A 16,860-nucleotide genomic window follows, 5' to 3' on the forward strand; every position below is an offset into this window, starting at 1 on the left:
TGTTCCTCTGGTACTGAAAAGGTGGCTCAATTATAGCTGAGCCCTCAGGTGGAGTCTCACACGGCCCAGCGTCCCCAGTACCAGCTGCCCATAGCGCCTCTTCCACCCCCTTCCTCGTTACAGTGAGCCTTTGTGTGCTGCTTCTCCATTGCTGAAATACAGAGAGTCCCCCTTCACCTTGGAGTGTCTCCCAGGAAGGCGAGATCCTCTGCACTTTCCAAAGCCAAGGAGCTCAAAGACACAGAGGGCCAGTTATGCTTCCAAACTTCCTGGCACCTCCTGTCACACAAACGCTGGCACTGAAAGAAGCGCCTTCCCTTCCTCCCCATCTTTACCCTGGGAGAGGTGCCACCACAAGCAGCCAGAGAAGGGACAGTGCCGAGAGGAAAGACATCCTCAGCGCGAATGAAAGCAGCACTCCTACAATGCATCCTAATGCATCAAGGTTGAGCGGCTATACACAGACAGTCTTTGTCACCGTTTGCTTGTACGCTGTACATCTGCGAGAGATCCTGGCAGCTCCTGCAGCTGATTCTGTGGGAGGCTTTGGCAGCTCTGAAAGATGCAGGAAAGTTTTTCAAATTAACTTCAGTCAGCTAGTCCCTTCCGGAAGAACATTCAGATCACTAGATGCAATAAGAAAAGAGCCAGGGTCGTGGCGGCCTAGGATAAACACCTTAATTTATGCAGCAATTCCCAATGGAGAGAATATACGTATTCTGGCTTTTACAGATATTTCCCCCTTCGCTCTCATTTAGCAGCTGTCAGTGCACAGCAGCGTTGTACAACACGTTAGGATCTTAAGAAGTGAATATTGTATCCAAGTGAGTCTGCGGTGGGAATTCGGGAAGCGGGATGGAATTACCGCAGCTAGAGTTTGACCAGGACAAGAGTTAAAACAGCTCCTTGCTGCTGCCAAAAGTGCTGTGGGATCTTTAAAGACTCCTGGTGCTCAGGACCAGCACCTCATCCGCTAACAGCAGGACAAGGCACATGGCAGTGAGACGAGTGCCATGTGCTGAATCACCAAGGCCACTGTGCAGCAACCCTGGGGTTTATTGTGGAAGAAGCCTCTCCAAATACTGACCAAATCCAGCTGTGCTCAGCTGGTGAGATTTCTGGAGTGGCTTGGCTGAGTAATTTTGCACAGTCCATCTCCTCCTTCCTCTTTGAGAAGATAAAAGATCCAATTTTCCAAGCAGCCCCAGATGGGGACATCTGGCATAACATGTTTGAAGACTCGTTCTCATTAAACATTATTTCAGAGTAGCCAAGGACACTGATCATTTCATAAAATCCCACGCCTAGACTGTAACCAGTGGCCGTCATTATTGCCCGGAGGTGCCTGCACTTCTACACACTGTAAAAAAGAGGTTTATTGGGGTGATGCAATAGCAGCCATCCTTTGTGGAGATCAGGTCATTTAACAAATCATCTCCAGGAAGGTGATTTTTCTTTCCCTGGTTGCTCATCTTCCTGCATGCCCAGTCCTCAGGTACGCACAACTTAACTGTCCCACTCAACATCTGCTTCCATTTTTTGCCAGGACCCTTCATGCAGGGACAAGACAAAGTCCAGAGGTATTGCTTGCTCGTCCCTTTTAAATATTGCAACCTCTCTGCACGGACAGGTGGTGCCCAGAGATCTAACAAAGACTGGATTTCACCCTACTCTTTCCCATGCCATTGGCTGCCTTCTGAGTTACTCAGCAGGACTGGTGGTGTCTTCCCACACACTTTCCTTCCCACTATAGAGGCGGCCAGCTGATTTCCTTCATTTTCAGACTAGGGAGGTTCCAAGGAAATATGGGATGTACGATAACATTGAAGGTCATAGAAGGCACTTCCAGAGATGAACAAACTATTTCTTGGCTACCTTCAGGCACGTATACTGTACAGCCACTGCTGGAGAAGCTCAGTGGGGAATACCAGGCAGTTCTTTTCTTGATTCTACTAGAGTTACTTACCCAGGACTAATGCAAAAACAATGTGGTCTGTATTCGAACTGGAGGTCTTAACTGCCCCAACCCCCCAGGAAGATGTCTCCAAAAGTAAAAGCAGAGTTTTCTTGGCTCTTTCTTTTCAGAAAACACAGTCATTGAAAGGATACTGATCATTTTCTGCTACAAGCTACGGCCAAAGTATAGGAAAAAAAAAAGTCTCTTGGCAAAATCCCTGTGGTGTGGGTTGTGAATGCTGGGTATTCTGGGAATGGAATTGAGCATTCTGGGCACCATTTCAGATCTCCCATCCAGCAACATCAGGCGACTCAGTTATAATGGGAAGGAAAAAATAAAAATGGGACCTTGACTGAAATTTTGCACTGTAGTAACTTTTTGTCACACAACATCTTATACATGCATATTTTCTCTTCCACGCTGACTTTCTTCTTCTAATGGTTGCCATGTGTAACTGCTACTTAGCGCTGCTTTTTTTTCCTCAACAGAGTAAAAAAAGAACCTGCTTTGTATCTTTCCTTCATCTTTGTTCTTGTCTTATGTGGGTTTTGATATTCGGGTGGCATGTCCGAAAAAAGAAAATGGGAGGGTGGGCAGGAGAAACCACCTCAAAATGCAAAACTAGCAGATTCCTGTCAAATTGCCCTTCATCACGATTATTGTTAATTTCGAACTGATGTATGTGTCACAGGCTGCACCCTCCCTTGGCTCACTGTGGTGTTTTTTTTTCTCGTTTGCCAGCATTTCATGCCTATGGAAAAGCAGGGAAAATGCTGGTGGAGACCAGGTAAAGAGCTATTCCTTTAAAATTGAAATAGTTTTAATTAGTTTATTTCTGTTAATAAAAGGCTTTTTTCCAAACCCTACAGGGCAACTGCCTCACCATGTCTTTATTTCTGACCCCCCTACTTTCTCTTCTTCTGAAAGCCTCCCTTGGCACCTAGAATTTGGGCTGATTGCGAGCTGCTTTGTAAGACATTCATTCAGACAGTTGGGTCAGTAGCTCCCTGTGCACCCCTTCGTTTCTGAAGGGAGAGGCAGTGTTGTTTAGTAGTTAGTGAGGGACTGAGATTCAGGAGACCTGGGTTTCATTCCCTGTTCTGCTACACTTATGAACCTTTGGTCAAATCACTTATGGTGTGATTTACAGAGGTGATGAACATAACACTGAAATCACAGAAGTTGGATGCATTTAGTACCTCTGACAATCAGCCCATTAGCCTGCCTTGTGCCTCAGTTCCCCCTCTGTAGACTAGGAGTAACATGATCTGCCTTAGTAAAGCTCTTTGAGGTGCAAATTACTAGAAGCAGTATCTGTTTGGGACAGTGGGCTGGAATCCTGATTTCATTTAACGACAGCGTAGGCCAAGGTCTCTGACTCTTGTAACTGTAACATTTCTGTTCTTAAAAATGCCATTCACGAAGCTTCAAAGGACACACAGTGGAGCTGGAACAGTCTGGTTGGCCTTGCGTTGCTGTTCCAGGTGAGGGGTGGCATTGCAGCCCATTCTGTAGAGCAGAGGGTCTTGCGCTGTGATCTGTGGAGGTCTGGCTGATGTCTTGGTTCTGGCCCTTGTCCTTATTCCCAGTTGCTAAACTGCTGTAAGACAGCTAAAAACACATCCAGTACTTTTCTAAGATCAGAGGGGGAGCCGTGTTAGTCTGGATCTGTAAAAGCAGCAAAGAGTCCTGTGGCACCTTATAGACTAACAGACGTATTGGAGCATGAGCTTTCGTGGGTGAATACCCACTTTGTCAGACGAAAGTTCATGCTCCAATATGTCTGTTAGTCTATAAGGTGCCACAGGACTCTTTGTTACTTTTCCATGCAAGCAATAGCCATGATTACCACAGGGAGATGATCAGAAATGGGAGGTGAAGTGGTCCATGCAACTGTGAATGGGAGGGGGAAGTGGTTCATGAGACAGTGCCCTTATTAAAATCTGGTCAGCCCGGTGCAAATGTCTGCAAACCTCTGTACTGCAGTATAGATTTCAAGCGCAGTCCATTACCGCTGATTGCGGAGTGGGCTAGTCTTGGGCTCCAAATATCTCCCTGTATCCTTACTACTACGATCAGTGGTTAAGAAATGCAGAGTTGTCCTCTTCAAGGGACCCTCCCAAACTCAGCTCCCATCCTTGGCTCCCAACAGCGGTTAAACTAACTCACATGCTGTTAGCAGAACCCTGCGGGTCCTTGGCGACTCTACAAAGACTTTGCACACAGGAGGAAGCAAACTGGATGGAGCTTTGTTGGCTTCAGCTACACTAGAAATCATGTGAGTGGACTTGTGCCTCTGTATGTAGTCCCATGGGGGTTCCACTCAGGGATGGGCTCTGCGTGCCGGGATACCGTAAACTCCTTATTCTCAGCACTGAACAGGGCACAGAGATGTGCAACAGGCTTGCAAAATGTAGGGTTTGTCTACATGGAGACCTTCGGGAAAGCCAAGCTGAATTAACTAAAGGTGTCAGTTTAAAGTGCATAGTTAAAACACATGAAACCCCTGTGCGGATGCTCTCATTCAGAAGTCAAGTGACTTTAGGCAATGCCTATACTATGAGGATTGTAGCATGTAGCTTTAGCTTTGTAGTTATGCTGGCGTAACCCTGTAGTGTAGATGCAGCCTGCAGTGACACAAGGGGGTTTTCCGTTGCTGTAGGAACACCGCCTACCGAGCGATGGTAGTTAGGTCAATGGAAGCATTCTTCCGTGGACCTCGCTGCATCTACATCAGGAGTTAGGTTGGCATAGTTACTGTGCTCAGGAGTGTACCGTAGCTATATCAACCTAAATTTTAAGTGTAAACCAGACTTTAGTTTGGTTTAGCTTAATCCACTCAACTACTCCACTTAAATTTACACCTTTAACTAATTAGGCTTAGCTTTCCTGCATGTCCAACTATAGACAAGCCCTTGTACTGCAACTGCTTAGAGTAGAATCCCAAACTGTTCCAGTTGACTTTCGCTCCACTTGGTAGGCCTTAATTTGCTGTCAGTGGTAACAGCAATGGGAGCTGTGGTGCAGGTGAATGGTCAGTGTCCACTGGCATTTTAAGCACTGTGCCCTCCAGATCCCTCTGAGCTGGGGACAGACGACAGAGTGGTTAAAACGCCAGTGGCTGGTCTCCACTAATGCTGCCACCAGGGCAGCTTCACTTTTGGGAGTGACAGCGAGAAATTTTCCAAAGAGGAGTCCAGTGTAGATGTAGCCATGGTGAGGGTTGCAAAATGCTAATCCTCTAGGAATGCAGCCAATATTACTTGCAGGTATGTGGTAAGTGCTGCATTCCAAGGGAGTTCTCTGCTCCAGAGTGGAGTTTAGATTTCAAGCTTTTCGTTTGTGTGTGTTTCTTTCCAGCATGATTGGGCTGATGTTGGGAACCTGCATTGCTTTCTACGTTGTGATTGGTGACTTGGGATCAAACTTCTTTGCCCGGTTGCTTGGACTACAGGTAAACTTATGATCGCTTGTACTTGTCCAACAATTTAACGAGACTGATTGTTGGATAAGTACATCATGCGGTGCATGTTATGATGCCGCAGAGAGCAACCCGCCTTAATAATATCAGCAAGCTCCGTCCAGGTCACTTGCTATTCTCCCATTTTAAAGCTTAATGCCAAGTGTCACGCACTAGAACATGAGAGCAGCTTGCCATGTCAACACCTGGGAGTCCTGATGCATGTCAGACAGTGGGATGTATACGGCTCCTGACATAGGAAACAGCACGTGTGTCAAAAGAGCTCTATTAAAATATGTCTCTGTCATGAAATACGTGGCCTGCTGCAAATCCCAAGTCAATTTTCTGCAGGAGTTGGTACATTCTGTCCCTCTTCATTTGCTCAGCCAGAAACTAAAAAGCAGTGAGACATAATTCTTCTGCCCAAACCCTCATCCCCATTTCCCATTCTAGTTCAGAATGCTCCGCTTGCTCCCAAACTATAGTCCTTTGGGGTGTGAAGAGGAAGGATCGGGATACCTCAGCCACGCGCTGATCTCTTCACCTCTTCAAATTAAAAACTACCCAGTGACTCCTCCCCTGCCCCACTTTATGTTGATACTGTTTCTGAGAATGCCTCTCCCTGTCTCTGAGGAGAGGCACTCTGTTCCCTGGCACACAGCTCTCCAAAGGAATAATCTGCAGTTTTTGCAGCTGGGATAGGGCAGGCTGGGGACGTGAAATGGACATGTCGCAGGATCTTGGAGTGGCTGTTATCTGCTCCAGCCTGATGCTGTTAAGCTCTGATTAAGGAACTGCGAAGTTAAAAAGATGCATTGTGGCTGCAGCCAAATTAGTTATTAAATATTTCCAGGCATTTCAGAGTGTTCTGCTATAATAAATACCAATATGAGTTTCTGATTAATTTTCTGGATCAGAATTTTCAAGACTTCCATTTCTATTCCCCCCCCCCCTTTTTTTGATGCAAGGTTAATTTTCATTTAGTTCCTGGAAGTGCATACAAAATATTCAGATAGTCTGTGTTTGGATTATTGTTTAAACCCCCAACAAATCTGCTTTAGAGTGGGTCTGTCGTGTGGTATTTAGAGCAACAGTGGCACCCAGTGACTGTCTAGGTTAATCACAGACCTTACTGAGGAAATAGCAAACTGTCTGTCTCCGACCCTTTTCTTAAGGTCAGGAGCATGTAACCTCAGATTCCTAGTCTCTTCTGTTTGCTTCGTGTCTCCTTCTTGGGGATAATAAGCTATTTTTGTCAATACGGGCCCATGAGTTCCAGTTAATAAAACAGAGATCTCTGTATGCTCTGTACTTTTGTTCCTTATGCTGGTCCTTTTTCAGGTAACTGGCAGCTTCCGGATAATCCTGCTGTTTGCTGTCTCCCTCTGTATCGTCCTTCCGTTGAGTCTCCAGAGGAACATGATGGCTTCCATACAGTCGTTCAGTGCTATGGCGCTGATCTTTTACACTGTCTTTATGTTTGTGGTGAGTATCAATGACGGGAAGACTTTGTTTTGTTAGTGGGGAGAGAGATGGTTAATTCATCTGAAAGAGGTCCTGATCCTGCCAGCTGTTCCGTGTGGGAGGGACCCTGTATGGCAGCCCAGTGGGGGTCTTCGTGGTCACAGGGGTTGCTCACCAGAAAGAGCATGCAGGTTCGGGATCCAAGTTTGAAATGCAGCACTGTATTCTTTTCTGTTAAATATTGCTGACTCCGCATGGGATAATTGTTGCTCTGATGCCCACACGCTTATCCACATGGAAATCAGAATATACAGCCATATTGTATAGGAATTGGCTAGCATATCTGTCAGTCACTATGAAGTCAATACATTGTGACAGCTTAACCAGATTGTGGCCTGCATTTCACTGTGTGTTTACGAGTACTGTGCAGCCTATAGCATTCTGAATTTCTGGTTACATTTAGGGACAGAAGATGGGGAAGATATACACGGCTGCAAAATGAATTCTGTAATGTAATAGCTTTTTTCCTTAAAACTCATAAAACCTTGATCTTTAGGGAGAAAAATGATTATTTTTAAGGACACAAGTTTTTACACTGCTTGCAATTTTTGTATCGGTGGTAAATGTCATTGAGCCAATAAGCGTTTTTCTTCCTAAATGGTAGCATATTAAATTGCTTATGCAGTGAAGACCTCATGAACACACAGAGGTGGTGCAGGAAAAATGTTTGTTTTTAGGCCTTATGAAAAAGCTTCATCTTGAGAAAACTGGTACCAGCCAACTTGGTTAAATAGGAGGCACTGATGAGTTTCTGTAGCTTCCTGAGTTGTAGCAGCCTAGAGGAGGAGGAGGTTGATATATTGAAGAAGGTTCAGAGAAGAGCTATGGGAATGATTAGAGCATTGGAAAATATGCTTTTATAATGATCAACTCAAGGAGCTCAACCTATTTAGCTTAACAAAGAGAAGGTTAAGGGGTGACTTGATCCCAGTCCATAAGCACCTAGATGGGGAACAAAAAACTGACTCTTTCAGTCTGGCAGGCAAAGGTGTAGCAAGGTCCAGTGGCCGGAAGTTGAAGCTAGACAATTCAGACTGGAAATAAGGCTCAGTGTTTTTAACATTGAGGGTAACTACACTAGAACAGCTTCCCAAGGTCTGGGGTGGATTCTCCATCACAGGTAATGTTAAGGTCAAGATTGGCTCTTTTTCTGAAAGATCTGCTCCAGGAACTATTTTGGGGAGGTCCTGTGGTGGGTCTTATACAGAAGGTCAGACAGGATGATCACAGTGTTCCTTCAGGCCTTATAATCTGGGAAACTCACCCAATGACACCATTAACTGTCAGTGGAGACTTTCATTCTCTTAATGGGCAGCGGTACTGCTAGCCCCAAGTGTTCAAAATCATGTCAGGCCCCCAGAATATCCTCAGACTTTAAGAAACTTTGAGTTCTTTTTATCTGGCCACCTGATTTCTGAGCTCCTAGGATGCACTTTGGTTGCCTCAAACTATTCTCTGTAAGAATGAGGGCTCAACACGAAAGCTGTGATCTTTACAATCACGAGATGCCAGGAGCTGGGAAGTTAAGAAAAACACCACATGTCATTAAAGTTGGCAACACTGACAGAATCTCCAGGAGTGTCAAACCTATTCAGACTAGTTTATAAATGGGCATTTGGATATATTTACCTTCTGGTTCCTGTGCAACCTAATGCCCATCAGTTCCCTTGTCCATGGCAGAATAGCTCTCATAACCGATCTCTGGTGCTTCTGCTTACCTCCTTGCCATTGACCCTGGTCTTCAGAGCACTTGCATTGTTAAGGGGGCTTGGCTGGGCAGAATGCAGGTGTCTTGTCTTATCCAGGTGCACCGTTGCCTGTCGTCCATAAGTAAAATTCTCCTGTCTCCCCTGCTTCCGGTTTCTGTGGGCCCCAATGCAGATGACTGCTCAGGAGCAATCCGATTAGCTGAGCGCATCCCTCAGGAACTGTTCTAACTCTGGTGTGTGTGCGGGGGGTCGTGGTGCCCGCTAGCAGGATAGCATCAACCAGGGAATGGGATAGGCCTTTTGCAGCCAGGGGTGACCCATACCCATAGCTGGAAGGTTGACTAACCTGTGTTGAAGGTGAGAGGCTGAGACTGGGAAATCTAAGGAATAAATATCCAGCTGTGAGATGCAGGGGAAGTTACTCAGAGCCTCCTGATGCCTGCCCTCTGTTGCTGCCTTGGCAGTGTTCCTGGCAGCGCGCTCACTCCCCTTAGCTCTGGTTTGGCGTCTCTGCTGTTTGGCTCTTAACCTCTTTTTTCCTTTGGCTACAGATTGTGCTCTCCTCTTTCAAACACGGCCTCTTTGGTGGGCAGTGGCTGAAGCGGGTCAGTTACATGCGCTGGGAGGGCATTTTTCGCTGCATTCCTATCTTCGGCATGTCTTTTGCCTGTCAGTCGTAAGTACCTGCCGTTCTAGCAGTTGTTTTGTGAGGGCAAAGCGTCCCAAGGATCTGAATGGGATAGCTGTACTTTAATCACGGTGTTTTACAGCCCACTGAAGTACAGCATCTCATTCAGTTGTGACTCTCTTGTTACCTTGATGGGGGAGGGAGTTCGGTTTCACTCAAGAATTATTGTGCTTGAGCAGTTACTTGTTCATAAAATGCATTGGGTCAGATGAATCCCTGGTGTGCCTTACATTGCCTTCCTTGGAGTTACACCAACTATGAACTTGACCCATTGCTTCAAAATCATGGTTTAATATCAGGAAAAGAGACCTGGTTGTTTCCATCCTAACCACCATCAGAGCTCCCCCGCCCCCTGGAAAATCTACATGGGCACCCTTAGCCTCACCCAGTGTAGCTGAAAATATTTAAAAGAAAATGGCATAATTCTTGACTTCAGATTCTTGCTTCCAGTTGCCCACTTCTTTTAATGAGGCGTGGGTTTTTGGGCGCACAGCGGCATGGTGCTGAAGATAGGGTTATTTCCGTAATTCCAGCAGCATTACCTTCTCCACCAAAATGACAAGAGCCAGTGATTCATGCCTGGTTGAAGCAGCAGCCAGCTCAAAAGAGATGTGTCAATCCAAAGGTGGACACAAAAGAGACCTTCAGCATTAGGAAGACTGGCAGAGCTGGTCGTTCCAGCGAACGCGCAGCATGCCAGTAATAAATTAATGTGACAAATAAAATGTGTTCATACTGCTGTGTTTACACCCACCTGTGAGATCCAAATCATCATTTCCCACTTAGCGTCTCTCTTGGCAGCTTTGTTTCTAGCAGAACACGCTCCAGTCTTGCTGTTTAATGTCTCCATTATAATTGGCGACAGAAGTTGTGTTCTTTTACAGCTTTACCTAGTTACAACTGTAGGGTTTTTTTTAAATAGAAAATTGTCCTTTTCTTGTGGTTGCCTCTTAGTAACCAGTGCACATTTGTAGGGAGTTGGAAACCCAGCAAAATTATATGGTCTGGACTAGTGTGTGCATCTATCTAGCTAAATATAGATTCTGTTATACCACTTAAATGGCAATTCAAACATACAGCTAAAACCTATATTTTTTCCCCCCTCAGGCATCAGAAAAACATGCTCTCTCCAGCCCATGTGATCTCACAAGCATATTATTCTCTGACTAGGGGTGTTTAATTTTGCTGACCTTCCAATCACCTTTAGAAAAATACATAATTCTAACATAAAAAACATATTCCTTCCCTTCAGACATATAAATGCAACATACAGTGGTGACAAGCAGAATGCACCATTATTCTCATTTATCTTGAACGTATGATCATACTTGTAGATTCAATTCCCCTGCCCTTTGAAATGTATATTAGCATTGCTGAGCTCAGAGAGGTGTCCTACTTTCAGCCATTATGCAGTGTGGTCTAGTAGATTCACCGGGGGACTGAGAACCAAGAATCTCAGAGTTCTGATACTAGCTTTGCTACAGTCTTCCTGTGTGACCTTGGGCAAGTCTCTTAACCTCTGTGCCTCTGTTTCCCCATCTGTAAAATGGGCTTATCCTATTTCACAGGAGGGTTGAGGATTAATATGACCTGCCCCTGTGCAAACCCATTATCCTAGGTTCTGATGCCAGTGAAACTGGTGTAACACCATTGAGGTCACCAGTACATCAAAATCAGAATGTGGTCCATGGGCTGCTGTGGGTTTGGAGTGGCGCTCAGGGGTGCTGTGAGGCCAGTGGCAGCTTGCGCGTACTCATTATTCACGATAAGACCCTGAGTCGAGTCAAACCCCGAGATGGGGTTTACAGTGGGGACGAAGATACCGATTCACAGGAGAATGGAGCTAGTTCTAGCCAGCTCTGAAACGAACCCAGAGTTCTCTTGCTCCAGCTCGGACTTGCCTTGCTTGTGCCCTCTCGCCTTGTCCTCATCTCAGGAACACAAGAACTGTAAAGGGCATGTGGTCTGAATATCTTTCTCAAATCCAAGCGGAGACATTATGTTTACTTGATCACCAGTGATGTGAAGGTGCCGAAACTAACAGCATACGAAGCGTTTGTCAGGAGAAGGCTTCTGGTCTTTCATTGCCCTTCCGCACAACCATTCTGGTTTAAAAATAAAACCAAAGCACGTCAGGACGTGCTTCTTGCTGTGTGCATGTCAGATGCTTGCTCCACCCAGACGGGATTTTGACTGGCAGGACGGCACGGTGGCATGTGGTCTGGATTTGAGGGACTCTGCAGCTGTGACTGGATGGGCACTGCTGTTCGACCATGGTTGCAGCTCGAATTCACGTGGCACTTCCCCCCCACCCCCCAAGCCATTCTGCTGCATTGCTATTGTGAGCCTGGACGAGAGAGCGGTGTCTTTGCACACACTGACTGCTCTGCCTCCGCTCTGCTCCGCTCCACCCCACCCCCAGCTGGGCCTGCTGCTATTTCGGAGGAAAGTCCATGATGTCTGGCAGTTGCTATATTAAGAGTTTTTGTTTCAAGATCAGTGAAGAAGTTTAAATCCTACATGACCCTGTGAGAGAATTTATCTCTTGGGTCCCCATAAATACGTGACTCTCACAGTGCTATACGTATGGTCTCCTGCACACATCTCGATATGCAGTCTAAAGGGACAGCCCAGTTTCCTTTGTGCAGAACATTTTGGTGCACAAAAGGTTAAGGTTTTCCCAGCTTGGCTTCCGTTTCACACACTTTCTTTTGCTGTCCGTTGGAGTTGGGGGTTCCCCCGGCCCGTCTAACTTACCCTGCCTCCCCTTGCTCTCTCAGTAGTTGCTCTCTTCAGTAGTACACAAGAGGTGGCCACTTGGATTAGAACAACAAGAGGTTAATGAGTTGCTAAAATATGCACCTGATGATGTAGAAAAAGTGGATTCTATGTGCGTTCCAAGTACATAAATACCCCCCAATCCTGTGTAATTGACGCTTCCAGTGTTCTCTGAACTGGACTCTCGCAGTGGTGCTGAAATATGCCAGGCACTGGATTTAGTTCTGTTTGTTTAACTTTTCTTTTAGACAGTGTGATGCTCTAACCCTCTTCCCGCTTTTATTCTGTAAACACTGTGTTGCTTTAATTATCAGCACAGAGCGCTCCAAGAACAATAATCTCCGATGTGCTGCCTGGAGCCATGCCACTGGTGTTTCAGTGGAACAAACGGTCATTCATTTTGCAACACTTTTGAACCAAGATGTTTACATCACACATTTAACTCCACGTGGTGGTGGGGGATGGGGAGAGTGAATATTTTTGCAACACTTGAAATTGTGAGTGTTCTGAAATCTCTTGGCATTAGCAATATAAATTGTGGACTAGCCGTGTGTTTACGCTCTGTGGGGGGAAGGTGTCAGAGATTTTTCTCTGCTGGGCTGTAGCAAGAGAACTTAGGGAATGCACTTGATTTTGCATCTCTCTGGAAAGTTTCCTTGAAACTGCTTAATATGTTAACCTGCTTTTCTGCAGCCAGGTCTTGCCAACCTACGATAGCCTGGATGAACCGTCCGTTAAAATAATGAGCTCCATATTTGCCTCCTCTCTGAATGTGGTCACCACCTTCTATGTTACGGTGAGGAGCCTCTTCCCTTCCTTTCTCCTCCCTTTTCCTCCTGCCTCCCAAAAAAGTGACTTTTGGGATAAGCTTTGGAGCCATCATGAACATCGCTGTCATGAGATGGGCCAGGTGTTATCTGCTCTAGAGGATGAAGAGTCTTTTTGCTGAAAGCAAAATAAAATGGAAGGGGGCCGCACTGCAGATGCACAGAGGTGTTCCGAGAGCCCAGGGTTTTGGAACAATAGGTCCCATTGAGCAGAGTTGGAGTGGGGGCTTTAGTCTCTTCTTTTCCATGTGTAGTGGCTGGGTCTCGGTCTTCCAATCTGTAACTGGAAGTGGGGATGCCGTCCAATGAGCTGCCGTCTCTAGAGAGAGCTGCCCATCAGCCTGTTGCAATTGGAAGGTTATAAAGGAAGTTATGCCTCATAAAACTCCAGTTAATAAAATCCAGTTAATAATTCCCAAGAATAGCCTCCCATGTGAGCGAGGCGGCTGCATGGGATTGTATTACAGCCCCCCTCCCGGGGGGGCTCAGGTTCGTGGGACTCGGCAGCCATCTCAGCTGCAATGCGTAATCCCACTAGCAAACTCAGAGCAATATAAGGCACTGGGAAGGCAGCTGCTCAGCTCCCATTGTCACCCATTCCGGGGGGTCCCCCAGTGAAACCCCTGCATACCTGCTAATAATGTCCGGGGCTTTTAGGGGGAAGCTCCTCCAGCCACCTAGCTTGATTAGCGAAGATATTCTGGCTGGGCCGACTAGAAGATCTGCATTGTAGGAAGTTGCCACATGGTCCCTTCTTAGCTGGGCATTGCCCTGTTTTAATTGACATGCTTTGCTCTGTCCCACTTGTCTGAGTAGCTGTGGGGCTTTGCTTCTCTTCTGAAAAATGTCAAGTACACGCCACTCCTGCAGTCGCTCCCCTCTGCCCTCCCTGGCTTGGTAAGCAAAGTATCGTACAGGCCGCCCCAGTGCCGTAAGGATGGGTCCAGTGGGAGCCCCCGGACTCGTACTCCTGATGTTCAGAAAAGGCATGTGTATCACCAGCACTCCCTTCCTTTTCCCATTGCGCAGGTGGGATTCTTTGGTTACGTGAGCTACACGGAAGCCATCGCTGGGAACGTGCTCATGAACTTCCCCTCCAACCTGGTGACGGAGATGATTCGAGTGGGATTCATGATGTCGGTAGCTGTTGGGTTCCCGATGATGATTCTGCCATGCAGACAGGCGTTGAACACCCTTCTCTTTGAGCAGCAGGTACGACCCTCCTGCAGGCTGCTCTTGGCCCTGCACCATCGACTCTGTCCCTTTTCAAAGGGCCACCTTTATTTTTTCCAGTTGACTACACAGCTTGGTTGATGGCACCATATTTCTGATTAGCTGCAGATACTTGGTACTGAGAGTGGATGAAACCCTCAGCCCCATCCACTGTATTGCAGCTTCCAGTGAAATTGTAACTGCCTGTGGTGTGCTAATAGGGGTAGCATGAGGATCACAGCAGAGCTGTTTATAAATCTGGCTCTGTGGAAGCGTGACTGTTCTGAGCAGTTCTGGAGTCTTGTCCTCCTCGCAGAACACAGAATCATTGAGTGGGGAGAGGTGCTAGGATTGAAACCCTGGTATTTGTTCTGCCACCCGCTAAATGGAGGTCATGTGCAGTGCTTGTTCCCTGCTCCAATAGCAGTTTGCAGACCTGGCTTATACCAAGTGTCGGACAGTCCAGAGCCGAGGTTGTTCTCTCTCTGAGGAGTAGGAGAGGAGGAATTGCCCATTAGAAACGCTCCTTATTTCCTGCTGCTCAGACCGAAATCCCAGCTCACGTCCGTATCTAGCTCAAGCTCATGGTCCCCATCTTCAGAGCTCTGCACCTGCCTCTTCCTGCTCTCTCCTTGAACTTAGCTTTGCACCATTAGCTATTATGCCCTGAACAGTCTGTCTCCCCTTCTTGTGGGCCAAACGTCCCCCTCCTTCATTCAGATGCTTCCGTTCCATGTCCTGCCTCCTCAGAACTGTTCAGTGATGGTCAGCTACGGAAATACAACTTGAACAACATCATTCCCTCCCGCGCTTTCCCCATTCCTGCAGGCAGGCCTTCTCCCGGCCAGGGGTGTATTTTGTGACTACACCGTCAGTCTGCTGGCAGTAACATGTTCTCCTCGGCGTGTGGAACAGCACTAAGCCTGCCGTCGGTGCTCAGTAAATAACGGAGATATTGTGCGCATGTTCTGAGACCTTTCTGTATTCAGCTAAAGAGAAACCTCTTGGGGCAGGAAATAGACTGCATGCAATTTAGAGCTCCAGATCCTGCCGCTGCAGTCCATACGATGCCCCTTGGCTCTGTTCTCATGTTCTGAGTGGTGGTTGCCCAGCTGGTGAAAGGAGTGTGGTCTGGAGCAGTAAGCCATGGAAATCGGGAAGTCCTGAGGTTTAATCCTGACTCTGCCTAGGACTGGCTGGATTATTTTGGGCATGTCACTTTGCATTTGTCTGTACAATGGGGAGAATGCTAACCCACCTATCTCCTAGGCAAGTCACGTGTCTCAGTTAATGCTTGTGCTGTGCTTTGAACACACACTGCTGTGGAGATGTGGAGGGGTGTTTTTTAGCTGCGGGGACCTAATGTGATCTAGGAGTGGCACCAAAAAATACCATTGACTGTTTGCAGAGCCACAGATTCGGCTTTTTTCTTTGAGTCCACTTGTTTTACGAGGCAGTGGTGCGGAACGGTTTCCCTCTCCCCAACTGCACTCCGGTGGCAACTAGCTGTAGCAACAGCCGGCTTCCTTCCCTACTAACCGTGGGCCCCGTCTCCCTCACGTCATCACCACCACTTGAACTTTCTCAGGCACTTGCCTCTGCTGGGCGCTGCCTGCAAAGCGGGAAGGACAGTGGAGGAGGGTTTTGGCGCTAACGTTCCGAGACGCCGTTGTCAAGTTTACGTTCCACACAGGATGTGAACTAGCAGCTCTGGCTGTTCTTGTGCAGGTTCGAGTTGAAGCTGCACATTAAAATTGCTCAGCCACATCTAATTGCCCTCTTACTGGGTACCTAGGAAGACTGTTGCATGGGCAGGTGAAACCATCACCATTCTAGTGCTGCAGAGTCTTGTCTGACTTATCTAGCAGGACACGCTGGGTAATTGCTTTAGAGACCTGCGGGTGCGAAGCAGGGGCTTAACTCATTGTTTTTTGGGGTTTTTTATAGCAAAAAGATGGCACCTTTGCTGCTGGGGGTTACATGCCCCCCCTTCGATTTAAAGCCCTCACGCTGGCCGTTGTGTTTGGAACCATGGTTGGAGGCATCATGATCCCAAATGGTAAGTGCAGAGGTGGGAGAATAGAGACTGAAACTCCCAGTTATTGTCCTTTCTCCCCATTCCTCATCACCATTTTGTTTGTGCCCCGTTAGATCTGGTGTTCTCAAGAACACCCATTATTTCTGGCTTGTCCAGCTAGCACGGGCCGGGTCTGCATGCTCCCTGCACAGAGCCTGCGGAGGGTCATTAGCTCTCATGGCACTGAGACCTGCAGGGAGGGGGACTGGTGAGGAGGTGCCCTTGCAGAGGGAAAGCCCATCAGGGACTTGCAGCTGGTTGAAGTCATTAGAAGGTGACTAAGTACTTGTGTGCTGCATAAATTGCAGTGACTAATTTTACCCTCGTTCTCTCTCTCCGCTGGCTGGAGGCTCATCTCGTATTCTAGTGGGTTGCTCAGAGCTGCAGTCTAAGTGGCACCGTGCCAATCTCCCTAGATGCTTTCCCTTCCTCCAAGGATTTTCCATACCTTTATTTATTATTGTTCTTGCTCTTTCTTGCCAGTGGAGACCGTCTTGGGCCTAACAGGTGCTACAATGGGAAGCCTCATCTGTTTTATCTGCCCAGCTCTTATTTACAAGAAAATCCACAAGAATGTCCTTTGCTCACAGGTCAGTGCTAATGCTAATTGACTTCTCCTCCAACTCGC

At 47.1% G+C, this 16,860-nt stretch overlaps 1 protein-coding gene across 4 annotated transcripts in view; it reads left to right on the forward strand.

Annotated features, from left to right (window-relative positions):
• Positions 1 to 16,860, forward strand: part of SLC38A10 (solute carrier family 38 member 10) — a 46,258-nt gene that overhangs the window by 4,200 nt on the left and 25,198 nt on the right. For 3 of the 4 annotated variants that reach the window (XM_044981458.1, XM_044981457.1, XM_044981459.1), the window contains exons 3-10: positions 2,699 to 2,744; positions 5,318 to 5,411; positions 6,759 to 6,902; positions 9,202 to 9,326; positions 12,810 to 12,912; positions 13,973 to 14,155; positions 16,103 to 16,214; positions 16,716 to 16,822. In XM_044981458.1, the coding sequence (XP_044837393.1) occupies positions 2,699 to 2,744; positions 5,318 to 5,411; positions 6,759 to 6,902; positions 9,202 to 9,326; positions 12,810 to 12,912; positions 13,973 to 14,155; positions 16,103 to 16,214; positions 16,716 to 16,822 (914 nt within the window). Of the gene's footprint in view, positions 1 to 2,698; positions 2,745 to 5,317; positions 5,412 to 6,758; positions 6,903 to 9,201; positions 9,327 to 12,809; positions 12,913 to 13,972; positions 14,156 to 16,102; positions 16,215 to 16,715; positions 16,823 to 16,860 lie in introns of those variants that run through there. The other variant, XM_044981460.1, reaches the window with a different exon arrangement.

The sequence above is a fragment of the Mauremys mutica genome, chromosome 12, assembly GCF_020497125.1.
Source record: "Mauremys mutica isolate MM-2020 ecotype Southern chromosome 12, ASM2049712v1, whole genome shotgun sequence".
NCBI classification, from domain to species: Eukaryota; Metazoa; Chordata; order Testudines; family Geoemydidae; genus Mauremys; species Mauremys mutica.